A 13,442-nucleotide genomic window follows, 5' to 3' on the forward strand; every position below is an offset into this window, starting at 1 on the left:
GCAAATACATTTGTTGATATGAGTAGCCAAATCAATTCCTTTAAGTTATCCTTCAACTATATAGTCTCATACTTATACAGTCTCTAGATCCCTCTCATTCTGGTGTATGTTCGATTCGTCCACGTGCCCCTTCCACTGGAAGCCTGCCAGGAGCCGCTCCTTGTCCATGCCTCTTGCACCGGCGATCACTCCCTGCCCTCGTTAGTGCCTGGGTGTCACATGCCCACCAGCTTCCGCATGGTTCGTCCTCGAACCACACCGTACTGGGAGAGGCTAGGTTTTGATACCATTTGTAATGCCCCGACAACTTATAGGGACTGCTGACTGCCCCCACACATCAACACGAGGCTTTCCAGTGTGCTTTGTCCTCACTCACACACTTTCCGAGAAAACTTCCCGGAAGGTCACCCATCCCATAATTACTCCATGGTTAAGCGTGCTTAGCCTAGAGTAATTATGGGATGGGTGACCTTCCAGAAAGTTTTTTCGAAAAGTGTGTGAGTGAGGACAAAGCACATTGGAAAGCCTCGTGTTGATCTGTGGGAGCAGTCAGCAGTCCTTGTAAGTTGTCGGGGCGTTACAGGAGTCACCAACGAGTCTATGTTTTATTTAAAATTTAAAATAAATTCCACATAAGACCACCTAACCGTGTCACGTCATTAAAGTTGCTGAGTCAACAAGTCAACACACAGATTTTTTAACACCGTCTAATCCAATTAAGTACAAGGTTCTAATTGATTCAATTTTACATAAACAAAGACCTAATTGATTTAAAAAACAATACGAGAACATATTTGAGACGATTCTACATAAATAGAGATGTCCGAAATAATTAAACATTATTATTTATTAGAAATTTTATTCATGAATTTCTTCCATATCTCTTATAAACCACTTTAACTAAAAAAACATTGTTTTAGAAATACATATACTAGGGCATTTATTAGTTTTAATATATAATATTATTTTGTTACTTTTATGTTGTTTAATTTTTTTATCATCATTTTTATATTTTATTTTTTTATTGTATATTAAATTTATTATAATTTATTTTAACCTTAAAAAAATAATTAATTATTATACTATTTTTAATATTATCGAGTTACTTCTTCAATTTTTATGTAATTTAAGTTAAAAAAAACTAGCATTTTAAATGGCAGTAACTGATAATAAATATAAAAATTATATATATAGTGAAAGTTGTAAAACGAATTAATTTTGAATGTAGTTTAACTTAAGAAATGAAAAAAAGTAAGTAAATAAAAGTTTAATTTAATTTTATTATTGTTACTTGAATTTATTTAAGTACAAAATTTCTACACAATTTTAATAAAAAATAAATAAAATACTTAAACATTTAATAACAATTCAATTATTTAAAAAAAATACATAAACTATATTTTAATCCACACACATAAACTTTATTTATATAGAATAAATTAGTTACTTATAACTACAACCTCTTCTTAACTTGAAAATAGCTTGAGTCTTTAATAGTGTTGTCAAAATGAGTTGTAATTCGCGAATCAATCCGGTTCATTACGGGTTTTAGTCGAGTTGGATTTAAAAAAAATGTAAATTTTTTATGCACGTTAGGTTTCAACCTATCTCACTTAGAACCCGACTCATCAGGTTGAACCCGTGGTGAGACTGGCTCACAAACCTACTTAATTTAATTCAATTATTTATTATTTTGTTTTTAAATATTATTAGGTAGCATTTTTTTATTATATTGTAGATAAGGATAAAAAAAAGATGTTTCAAGAAAGAAAAATATTATAGATTTATTTATTTAAGATTTTAATATTATAAATGGACAAGTGATACAAAAATTATCAATATTAAAAAACTTATTTGTTCGCCATTACACTTGGATTGTATGATATATTTTTTTATTTTGAATTGTTTTTTAAGTTTAACATCATTTTAGAATTAAATTTATTTAAATTTGAATTAAAAAAATTATAAATATTTTTATTTTAAAAAAAAATTATAATTAAATCAAGTGACTCAATCAATTTAACACAATCTATAATGAATAGTACCAGGTCAAATTCTTTCAACTAAATCAAATTAAAGTGAGTCACTAAGTAACCAAGTAACCAATCCAGAGGGTTTAACATCTTAGACACCTATAGTCTTTTAACATTGCGAAACACTTCGTAAAATTGTGGCTTGGTTCTGGTTCCATAGAATAAAAAGGATCTATAGGAGGGTTTATCGTTTCAATTTTATAAATGCAATGCAAGTGCGCTCCATTCGAAATCTAAGCACTGGGTTCCGACGTTCAGCCTCCAAAGGTGCCACATCCAAACCTCAACCTTCATCTTCTTCTTCTTCAACCTCGTTATGCCTTTCGGAACTTGATGAGGATTTCACGCTCTCAAGCCTCAAGCTTAAACAACCCTCTGATTCGGGTATTTTCAATCATCCCTCACCCTTCACGAACATTGACTGAAGTGGTTTTAGTCTACTTTAAACCGAATTCGTTAAGTTGATATTGGAAACTATTGCCGAGGGTGCTGCATTGTTGGATAATTTGATTTATAATAATCTGTTTTTTAATTTTTTGGTATTTTGTTGCAGGTGATTCGGCTAACGGGGTGTTTAAGCATATTTCTTCTATTTTCCATGGTAAGTGTTTGTTAAAACTTCTGTGAGAATACACACACTTATAGGAGGGGTGTCAAGTGAGAAACGAGAGCTTGGGAGGAGTGAGAGGAACTTATAATTCAAAGGAGTTGTTAAAATTAAAACTAAATAAGAAAGTTTGACCATCCTTGTTTGATTATACGACCAATATATATATCCATTTTCTCTAGGATAACAAGGAAAACTGAGGAAGCTGGGAGTAGGTCTAATCTATATGGTTTAACCAGTAGTTTCTATTTACAATTCCTTTTCCCTTAATGTTTATTTTTTACTTTTTTTGGGTGGGGGTGGGAGGGGAGGTGTAATTGAATGAAGGTCCTGTACTGTGGTTTTCCCAAAAAAATTGGTTTAAAAGGTTAATCATATCGGGTTATTGTTACTTATTGCAGCTGGTAAGTCAGCCAAGAAACCTGGTTCTACGGAAATTGATGGGGCAAAGGAGTTTGAAAGAATGCAAAATCTATCGTGGTTGTCGAGCATCTCTCAGAACAATATATTATTGCAACGGAAAGAGCAATCTCATAAAAAGAAACAAAAATATGTGTTTGAAGTCTCTCAAGAAAACCGTTTTCAGAAGTTAGTTGAAGTCTCTGCAAAAATGCTAGGACCAGAGGCTACCCTTGAATTGTTTGGTAAACTTGGACGAAAACCAGATGCGAAAGGATACAGTGCATTGGTAGAAATGTGCATAGATAAAGCCAGGGAAACTGATGATGAAGGCATCGCAATAGAACTGGGGAAGGTTTTTAACCTTTTTAAATCAATGAGGGAACAAGGTTTAGAGCTAGAGGAGCAGACGTATTGCCCACTTCTTTTGTTTATAATTGATATGCGTATGGTTGAGGAGTTTCAGTTTTTCTATGTTATTATCAAAGAGGAGAATCCCGGTTCAGTTGCAAGGCTGGGTTACTATGAAATGTTGTTGTGGTTGAGAGTTAATAACGAAGAAAAGATTCAGAGTATTTGTAATTATATTGCAGAGAATGACAGTGAGGACATGTCTGATATACGAGGTAGGAGAACCTCCTTTATGTTTTTTTCCACTTGCACTATTTTGCCATAACACCTTCTGCTGGATTTAAAGTTTAGCAGGTGATTTCATTGCACAGAGACACTGTTGATGTCTTTTATTGAAAATTTTGGGATCATTTGAGGTGAAACTATTTGGCCCATGCTGTTTTAAGTGACATAATTCGCGTGGTTAATTGTATTTGATTATTGATATACGAGTGTTTTATGCTACTGTTTAGCCATTAACAGGACCACTAGCATGATGCTACCCTTTTTGCATTTTGATGTCTAATAATGATAGAAAATTGTTTCATATTGCACTTTAGGAACTTACTATCAACCTATGTTGCAGAGAATGTTCTGTTGGCTCTTTGTGAAAGTGAACGGACAGAGGAGATTTTGAAGCTGTTGGAAATCATAGACATAAAAGACCTTTCATCTGCTGAATCTGTAGCAATGGTATTTCAGGCATTAGGAAGATTACTATTGGAACCTGTGGCAGAGAAGTTCCTTTTTTACTTAAAAAATAGTGGTAATTCGATATTGATCTTGATTCACCTTGGGTGATGTACTTGTGTAATGGCACTGAGTTGCATTTGGAAAAGAAGAATAAGAATTTGTATATGCTAAATGGGTCTTTCTATCTACCAATTTTGCTTCACATAATTTTATATGTATTAAGTGGTCCAAAATTTGGACTGCATGGATCTTTCCTTTTCTCAGCTAATTGTAAATGTCTTTAAACAAAGAATTTTCTTACATTCTACCCATTTGTATTTGAATTAGTATTGTAGTCATATAGTGGTATTGCTTGCTCTGTATAGTTCTCTCTAGTATATATACATACTGAGGTTCTCTTACATTTTGCAGATCATGAAGCAAATAATGTTACAAACTTCATTGCTTGCTATGTTGTTAGCATTCCAAATTTATTGGTAAGAAATCTCTCACAAATGATTCTAATAATTTCTGTGATGCCATGATACTCTTTACGTACTTCTGCCTTTTTGCAATTTGCTTCATTTTTGAACTAAGTCTCCATTTTCCCATTTTTATGTTTCTTCCGAAATTTAGTTTGATTAATGTAGTACCAAAGCCAGATAGCTAGTTTTTATTAGCATTCTTTAATGACATTTTCTTGATAATTAATTTTGAAGTCTCAATTAAAGTTGAAATAAATAGAAGCATTTGTAGGTTATCATCTACAGTGCGTTAAAGTGAATTATCAGGTAAGATGGAATTGGTGTCTTTAAATTTGGTTCAGTTATATAAAAAAATTGTTGAAACTCATCTCTGTTGTGGTTGAAACTTTAAAGCCAATGAATTGTATGCTAAAATGTGCATAGTAGCATATTAACATTGATCACGATCAAGAGATGTCCATAGCTGTTTTGTTGCATATATGTTGTTTGACATGATAATTTTCAATACAGTATTTGTCTGTAATGTGGGGAAAGTTCTTTGTGCATTTGGTGCGTCATTTTCTCACATTTATTTTTGGTGTTCTTGAAGGTTGAGGATGTCAAAAAAAAGTTCAAAGACTTGCACCAAAGACTAGAAGTTTCACCTTCATCCTCATCATACGAGAAGATCATTTTACATAGCTGTGCATTGCACAAGGTACAATTTTCTTTATTGCATTCTAATGATTACTAAGTGACTACCAGAACTTTCTCTGTCAGAAGAAAAAAAAATCTACTAGAAAATGGTTAGAAAACTGTTCGTTCTAGCGAGATGACAGGACAGTGAAGGTGCACCCTTCAATTTCCTCACTCTTTACTGAAGAACAAAATTTGAACTATTGACAAAGGCTGTGTATTTTTATTTGTGGACCCGCTGACATTTACTTTCTCTGCATTGTTAGTTTTATATTTTTATTTAATAGAAAAAATGTATTCATGCATTCAAGTAATTAAGCTTATTTGACACCATAATGGCTTTTTCTGATTCTTTTGTGTGCTTTTTTGATAAAAAAAGACTTGAAGATCTTATACAATGACGTGTCCTGTGCACTGATATCCAAAAATCATTAGAAGGATTACTAATTTACTGTACATAAAAGTAATTCAAACAAAAAAGAAAAAGTAAAAAACGGAGATTTTGTTTTTTTATCGGCAAATGTTACTAAACCACTTTATAACTCCTAAAAAAATGGAGATATTGTCTACCATTTGCACTCTGCTCATATATTCCTTCACTTGTTGATAAGAAAACTTGAAGATCTTATCCAATGACCTGTCCTATCCGCTTATATCCAAAAATCATTAGAAGAATTCTACTCATCGAAGTAATTCAAAAGAAGAGGGAAAGGAAAGAAAAGAGATATTGTCTACCATTTGCATATGTTAATAGATTCCTAACTTCCTATCATCATTTGAAAGTTGTGATCTGTTTTGTCACTTTGCATATCACCATACTTTTGTCACCTTTAACCCTGCTATTAGAAAGTGAACTTTAAGCTTAGCTCAATCTCCTTTAAGTCTGTTAGTAGAAAGTGAACTTTAAGTCTAACTCAACCTCACAAAACATGTTCTTAAGATAAGGTTTACACCCATTTATTATTGTAATTTTGCCATGTATCTAGTCGAAGTCAGATCTCCAACACACCTCCTAAGTTGAGGAATGAGCACTTTGAGCTTGGGGACTAGATATTTTTTGGATGGTCCAATAGTAGCTTGATAGCGAGTGACATAATGAGTCCAACAAAGCTTGCTAGGATAGACTCTAATACCATATTAGGAAGAAGTGAATTTTAAACCTAATTTAACCTTATTAAATCTTGTAAAATGAGGTTTGCATCTATTTATATACTGTAATTTGATTTTATTTCTACTCAATGTGGGATCTCCAATTCCTGCTATGCACTATCATCTTTATTCATGTTGTTTGTGGTTTTATGTTATTATTGGAGGCTGGTCATTTGAAATTTGCTAGACTGGAGAATGATGTTCTGATTATAGTCAATAGAAAGGTTTCTGCAACACGTCATCCTTAACTATACTTCCTTATCTGCAATTGACATATGTACTATAAGTAAAGGAACAATCATTGTCTTGGGCACTTTCCTCACTCTGTGATAGGAAACCACAGGAAAAGTAATGAAATAAGAGGAAAAGAGAATAAAGAAAGGATCACTGATCCTGTTTCATTAAAATCAAGGAAAAAACAGAAGGAATAAGCCTACTGCCCAAAGCTAAGCTCCTTAAGAGACCCAAACGGTACTCTCCACTCTTAATTTTGTCAAAAACAGACCCACACACCTCTGACACTATAAAGGTAACAACGAAAAGGGAAATCTTCTAAGATCCTCCAATTTCTCTCTCACTAACTAATTCTGCTACTAATCTGTGTCCAGCTCAGCCTCCTTATTTTTTTTTCTCCTAATATAAACTTGTCCCCATTTCCTTTGCTCCTTTGTTTCTTTGTTCAATATATTTTCTGGCCCAGCAGATATTTGGGCTGTATCACTCTGCCTCTCATAAGCTACACTTGATCTGTCCTAACCTAATATTTGGGAATGCTTTCACGAAACATTCCAATTTTTCTACTTATTCTTACCCAGACTACCCTGATTCAGTGGGAACTTTTCATTTTTCAAAATCGTTTGTAGGGTTGCACAATGAATAGCTTTCTTGTCAATTGAACAGCCATTTGGTTTTCTCTTCATAATTATACTTCTGATCACTTGCTATATAGAATAAGAGAAACCACTATGTTCTCTGCTTGCATAAATTACTCCTTTAAAAGCTAATTGCTAAGATGGGAAATACTCTACAGAATTTTTCATACTATTTGATAGGGAACATGGGTATTCCATAATACTCCAGTCCCTATAATCAAGTGTTAACAATGGGCTTCAATAGTTCTATATATATATATATATATATATATAGAACTAGGATTTTCAGTCACTCCATTAACAGTTTAGTTTGCATTTAAGATGAATTCTTGTTGGTTTGTAATGCAGGTGCATGTAGCACTTGATATTGTCAATGAAATGTGTGAAGCAGGTTTGACTCTATCAACTGAGGTATTACACTCAATGTTACAAATTTGTGACGAAACATCTGAATATAATTTGGTAAGACCAATCTTCCATACAATTACTCCTTTGTTTCTTCTTTGGTCATAGTACTTGTGTCCTAATGTGCTCATATCTTCTCTCCACATGATATGGCCTTTATATCTTAGTTCACGATCTTGAATTAGTTACAGCTTGTGAACTGTTTGACTTGAAAGTTAATAGTATTACTATTTAGTGAATATCCAAGGATGATCTTATTTTTCAAAATAAAATAACCCCGTCAAATTGGAAGTCCCGTGCTTTTAAGAAAATTTGAAGTATATGTCCCATCACTAACTTATACTAAAATTTAATTTGAAATTTAAAATTAAAATCATTACTTCTGGCAATGTCACCATGTCAAGGGATCAGTTAAATTAAGAGCAAATATATTAAGTGGACGTCCAACAATGTTTTCTCCTTTAACTAGCTAAAAGCTAAGTTATAAGGAAGAATTTTATGGTTGTTCTGCTGTATTATTTAGTTTCATATACTTTTAGCTTCCTAACGTATAACCAAATTATATAATATTTAGTGGAGGTATAAATTTCACTTTATAAGATGATTTTGTAAGGTTAAGTTAGGCTTATAATATACTTTCATAAGATGGTATTAGAGAATATCAAGGACCTATTTTAGCAAAATTTGTTGGATTTATTGTGGCAACCACTATTGGGCTGCTATTAAACTATCTACATATATCTATCTCGCACTCAAGATTACTGGTCTTTGGGAGGAAGTATGTTGGAGGTTCTACATTGATCAAGTATATGATCAAATTATAATATAAAAATGGATGTAACCTCCACCTTAAAAACTAGTTGGGTTAAGCTTAGAGTCCTTTTTCATGTGCTCATATCTTCTCTTCATTGGAATATTGCTGTTGATAATGCAGATAGTTTTATTGCCACAATGATTAACAAGACTATTCTCAAATATTATGACATTTTGTGGTGTATTTAAATCAACTTCTCACTTTAAACAATAATTCTTTTTCTCACCCTTTTAATCAAATTTTTGCAGAAAAACATCATTGATGGGGTGAGGGTCCTTGAGCACATGCCTTGTGCTGATATAAAACCGGATTCATAGAGCTCAGCTACCTAATTAGAAACTCTAAACATGAAGAGGATAGAGTGAATGTAAGTTATGTTTAATAGCCATATAATAGATTCTTACATCTATATCTGAATCAAGAATGAATTCATCTCTTCCGTTTTGACCATTTTATGATCTTTTATCCACCGTGTCTCCAAAAGTTTATAGTTATTTCTTCAATTGTTCCTTCTGATATTAACTTAGACTTCGCAAAAGTTGAGTTATATTGAGCATAAACTTATACCCTCATTTCAGAAGAACCAATACTGTTCAAAAGAAATTGCATCTTGTATTGATGTTTTTATTCACTGTGTTTCAAGTTCTTGTTTTTAATCTCTACCAAGTTAATAATTTGAAACTTGTCATGAATTCCTCTATGTATACTGTTGCTCCCTGTATTTATTTATTTTTGCTAATGTGATGCTACGTTGTAATATTTTTGGGTTTACATAAATACAGTTTCCAAAAACTGAATTATGTAATCAAGATATGCTACACTCTAATGTTGTGAAAGCTTGTAATTTAGTTGTGATCCTATAAATCCTTAACGTTACAGGTGACCTTAAATCAATTGATACCGCAGATGAGCTTGAATCAAGTCAAGGCTATTCTTATCTCATCTGAGTACTTAGGCCACATGGGAAATTGTCTGAGGCTCTTGTTACTTATGGGGAAATCAACCAAGCTAGTTGCAATCTGGAGGCAAAAGATGTTCAGTCTCATTGTAAGGTTTTGAATTCATCAGTAATTTATGTAATTTTTAACTTGCAAGCCTTCATAATCAAGCCATTGGACATTCCCTGGAGCACTCTCATTCCGAGGTGAGTTGATAGGTTGCGTCCCTTCTACTTGAGGAATTAGGTGATTCATACAGACAATTGAAAAGATGTTTGCTGCAGAATCATCTTTGTATTCTATTTCGAATAAGCATTTAAGGTTCTTTCTTTCCCTTCACTTTCTTGAATTTCTATGACTAAATTTATTGTGCAATTTACTTTATGTTCATTGTATTTTGTGTCAGTTCTGCAGTGAAGTTGGGCAATCTGCTCAAGGATAAGTTCCAAAATGATGAGCAAGTTATGGAAGTTCTCTATTATAATATTGGCTCTGACTTCCTTTTCACTTAATTTGTACAATTCAATAACAAGAAACATAGTTGACTATGTTGAGTTATTGTTGTAGTTTGTGCAAGTCTGAAACGCTTTCAAACAGCTATGTTGTGTTTGGACCTTGAAGTATTGTAAATTGGATGTGGAAAGATTTTCTGGGTTTTCCACCTTCATTATGATGCTTGTTCCATTACTCCACATTTGTATTGACAACATTTGTCTTTAAGTGTATAGGTATTTTCTCTGATTGAAAAGAGTTAGACTCCAGTCATTTGCACCCCGTTTTAGGTTTCAAGGATAAGCTTTGGGTTTTGCCTGCACAGAAATGTCATAATGATTCATTTTTAAGTGGCTGTCCTAATGTCAGTGATTTGCATAATGCTGACAAGAGGAGCATGTTTGGTGCTTTTCAACAAGTTTGCTTCTAGTACAGAGGGTTTTCACTCTAATGAATATATATATATATATATATATATATATATATATATATATATATATATATATATATATATATGTGCATGTGCATGTGTCTCTGTAAAAGTACGTAGGGGTGCAAGAAACAGAGACTTTTTTATGAAAATATAAATGTTCATATTGAAAACCTTGATAGTAGATGGATCTCAATTCCATCCACAAATGACCTTCGTCAGAATTTCGGTCCCTAATTCTTCTATACATTTATTCTATGCTGAGATTAATTAGAAGACCCCGTGATTTCTACTGAAATGGATTTTTATAATGTTTATAATTTGAAATTTGCTTAGAATAACAAGACAAATGTTGACCTTTCCGAGTAGAAGACTTTCAAATTCTTTTAACTTGATAAGTATGGAAATCATTTCATAACTAGGTATTTCTACTGGGAAATTGCATTTACCTGTATTCTAATTAAACATTTACAATTCTTTTCAGTTTTCAAATAAAAACTTTTCTGAATCCTTTATTAAAATAAAATTTATTGACCTGGTAATTTTTAAATTGATTCACTTATCTCGTTTTTGATAAAAAAAAAAATTATTTACTTTTCATACATGTTTTTAATATAGTGACAGACATCACTTTTATTTTATCTATAATTTTTGAAACATTTGTTTATAAAAGATTATTTATTGTTTCTATTTTAAAATTTTAATTTGATATTGACATTTGGTTATTTAAGTTACAATCAATATGGTATTTTTGTATAAAATAGAAGTGAATTTGTTTAAAAATATATATGGAGCATTCCTTCCTACACCTTCACCTATCTTGTCCTGCACCTTCTCATTGGCAGTTTTACTCTTCTTTACCATTCTTTTTTCGCATTTCATTTGAAATCCTACATCCCCTTTCTTTCTCTCTCTATTGACACTTCTCTCTTTTTCCCTCCTTCCTCATTTTTTTAATTGTTGGGAGAGTCTTCTGATTTTGTAGGTTATGAGAGGTGTTTGTTTCTGTGATTGGTTTATATGATGTTGAGGCAAGGTTATAGCAGTAGGTGGTGGCAGAGATCGGGCATATGGGTGGCGCAGGGAAGTGCAGTTGAGAGGGTTGGGAAGCTGCACTTGGAGTTGTTCATCTTCTCCTCACTTGGAGGTGCGGTTCGTCTTCTCTGCACTTGGGAGGTGCGGTTTGTCTTTTTCGCACCACACTTGGAAGTTGTCGTTCGCCTTCTCCTTCTCCTCGAGCTGCGACTTTTTGCACTTGGGAGCTGCTTCTTCCTCTTCTCCTTCTCTGCTTCTCCGCACTTGGATATGGGATAATTGGAATTGGGATTTAGGGTTTTTTTATTGCTTTTCTTTTTCTTACTTTGTTACATTTAATTAAATTTTTATTTGATGAGATGCATACAAAAATCGAAGGGTCATGAATGGCTTTTGTCACAAAAATGGTTATATTACACTAACAAAATCATAAGACTCTCCCAACAGTTTCTAGTTTATAAAAATGAAAGAGGAGGAAGAAGTACCAATAGAGAGAGAAAGAAAAGGGGTGTAGAATTTAAAGATGAAATGCGGAAAAAGAGTGGAAAAGAAGGGCAAAACTGTCAATGAGGAGGTGCATGACGAGATAGGTGAGGTGTAGGGAAGAATGCTCAAATATATGATACATTAATGAAATTTATCAAAAAGTAAAAAATATGAATGTCTATTTTAAAATTGAAAATTTAAGTGTTATTCATCAGAATATATGTTAGAAATATGTTAGGTAGGAGCAACTTTTCCTATTTTATTTATTTACTCATATATGTACATTTACTACTAATAAAAAGAAACGAATTAAACAGTTGGCAATAATTCTTAATTAAACATTGAAATAGTTATACTTTTAGAAACTAAAAATTGTTAATAATGGCGATTAAATCATCCTTATAACCTCATCTATTACGAGGATTTATTTTTGTCATTAATGTGCATAAACAAAAAGGGATTCAGTAATCCAAACACACACTTGACATCTTTCTGTTAAAAGAATGTGATGGGTATTAAAATTTCAATGGGGGGGAAGAATGGAAGAAAAGAAATATATATGATTTGTTTGAAGTTCTTGAGCACTGTAACACTGTATCTCTAATGTGACAGAATCCCCATGAAAGAGTTCAAAAGGAATAAGCAACAAGTATGGCTTGCCTGCACCTTGCCTTGGCCTGCTCAAGCCTTTCTTCCAATGTTTCCTCCTTGACAGCAGCCTTAACCATAGCCAAATCCATCTCCATCAGCTTCAACACTCTGAACAGTTCTGTCACCATTCTCTCCTCCACTTTCCCTTCATCCATTAGAACCTCAGCCTCTTCTCTTGCCCTCTCAGCCACAATTTCTCCCACCTTTGCCAGCAGTTCTGCTGATCCAAACTGCTTCCCCATGAGGGTCTCTAGCTTCTCCAAGAAGTCAGCTATGACATACCCAACTGGCACCTCTTGCTTTATCTCTTTTGTCCTCTTCCATCCAATTTCAAAGTTTGGAGGCTCAGGCTGCACAAGTTTCTTTCCCCTTCTCTCCCTCACTATCTCTGACCTCCTTCTCTTCTCAATGGGAAAAGACTCTTCACTGTTCACTGTGCTGAAGGAAGGGTCTGGGGTTAGAAAATCATCCTCAGGAGGACTGGATTCCAGAGATGTGCATCTAATGGAAAACTGCTTTCTGGGTTGGCTGTGAATGGAAAACTCTGATGGATTTGATGCTTTTTGTGAGTGGATGTGAAGCTGAAGAGAAGGATATGTGAACACTGTGGAAGCCATGCCAGTTTGGAACTGAAGAATAATGAAGATAAGGCTTTGTTTGGATTATGGTTGGTTTGGTGTATACACATGCACAAAAAGCAATCACTTTTGAGATAACACACAGTTCAGTTACTGTCCAATAAGAAAATGATATCTCGAAACTAGAAATATCTAGTGAGGAAGAAGTCAGCTGTAAAATACAAAACACCTGTTGTTATTATGTAGCTGGAAGGGTTGAATCCTACTGTCAAAATGCTTGGAATTTTACACATAAAACTTGTGTCAAAAATCTAATATTTTGATTCAAAGT

At 33.3% G+C, this 13,442-nt stretch overlaps 2 protein-coding genes and 1 pseudogene across 5 annotated transcripts; 2 read left to right on the forward strand and 1 right to left on the reverse strand.

Moving 5' to 3' along the window:
* The first annotated feature begins 2,116 nt into the window (after positions 1-2,116).
* On the forward strand, positions 2,117-10,180 carry LOC106778495 (pentatricopeptide repeat-containing protein At4g04790, mitochondrial). Of its 4 annotated transcripts, XM_014666469.2 has the most exons (10): positions 2,118-2,417; positions 2,587-2,634; positions 3,042-3,665; positions 4,016-4,195; positions 4,534-4,598; positions 5,176-5,283; positions 7,631-7,744; positions 8,750-8,868; positions 9,381-9,760; positions 9,854-10,180. In XM_014666469.2, the coding sequence occupies exons 1-8, from the start codon at positions 2,243-2,245 to the stop codon at positions 8,816-8,818; spliced, it is 1,383 nt and encodes a 460-aa protein (XP_014521955.1). In that variant the 5' UTR covers positions 2,118-2,242; the 3' UTR covers positions 8,819-8,868; positions 9,381-9,760; positions 9,854-10,180. The 4 variants fall into 4 exon arrangements, with proteins under 4 accessions (XP_014521956.1, XP_014521955.1, XP_014521951.1 ...); XM_014666465.2 differs by having other exon boundaries at positions 9,381-10,180; XM_014666467.2 differs by having other exon boundaries at positions 9,408-10,180.
* LOC111240698 lies at positions 9,189-10,180 on the forward strand (annotated as a pseudogene).
* A 2,167-nt stretch (positions 10,181-12,347) lies between these two features.
* Positions 12,348-13,227, reverse strand: LOC106778570. The gene has a single exon (XM_014666539.2). The coding sequence runs from the start codon at positions 13,148-13,150 to the stop codon at positions 12,512-12,514; it is 639 nt and encodes a 212-aa protein (XP_014522025.1). The 5' UTR covers positions 13,151-13,227; the 3' UTR covers positions 12,348-12,511.
* Positions 13,228-13,442: the final 215 nt, after the last annotated feature.

Source organism: Vigna radiata, unplaced genomic scaffold (assembly GCF_000741045.1).
Source record: "Vigna radiata var. radiata cultivar VC1973A unplaced genomic scaffold, Vradiata_ver6 scaffold_23, whole genome shotgun sequence".
In the NCBI taxonomy this organism is placed as follows: domain Eukaryota; kingdom Viridiplantae; phylum Streptophyta; class Magnoliopsida; order Fabales; family Fabaceae; genus Vigna; species Vigna radiata.

Excerpts from the sequence above, each read along its gene's own strand:
- LOC106778495 (XM_014666465.2), top strand. The coding sequence starts at position 2,243 with ATGCAAGTGCGCTCCATTCGAAATCTAAGCACTGGGTTCCGACGTTCA. Across the intron at positions 4,599-5,175 it reads TTAGCATTCCAAATTTATTG|GTTGAGGATGTCAAAAAAAA; the intron begins GTAAGAAATCTC and ends GTGTTCTTGAAG. Across the intron at positions 5,284-7,630 it reads ATAGCTGTGCATTGCACAAG|GTGCATGTAGCACTTGATAT; the intron begins GTACAATTTTCT and ends TTTGTAATGCAG.
- LOC106778570 (XM_014666539.2), bottom strand. The coding sequence starts at position 13,150 with ATGGCTTCCACAGTGTTCACATATCCTTCTCTTCAGCTTCACATCCAC.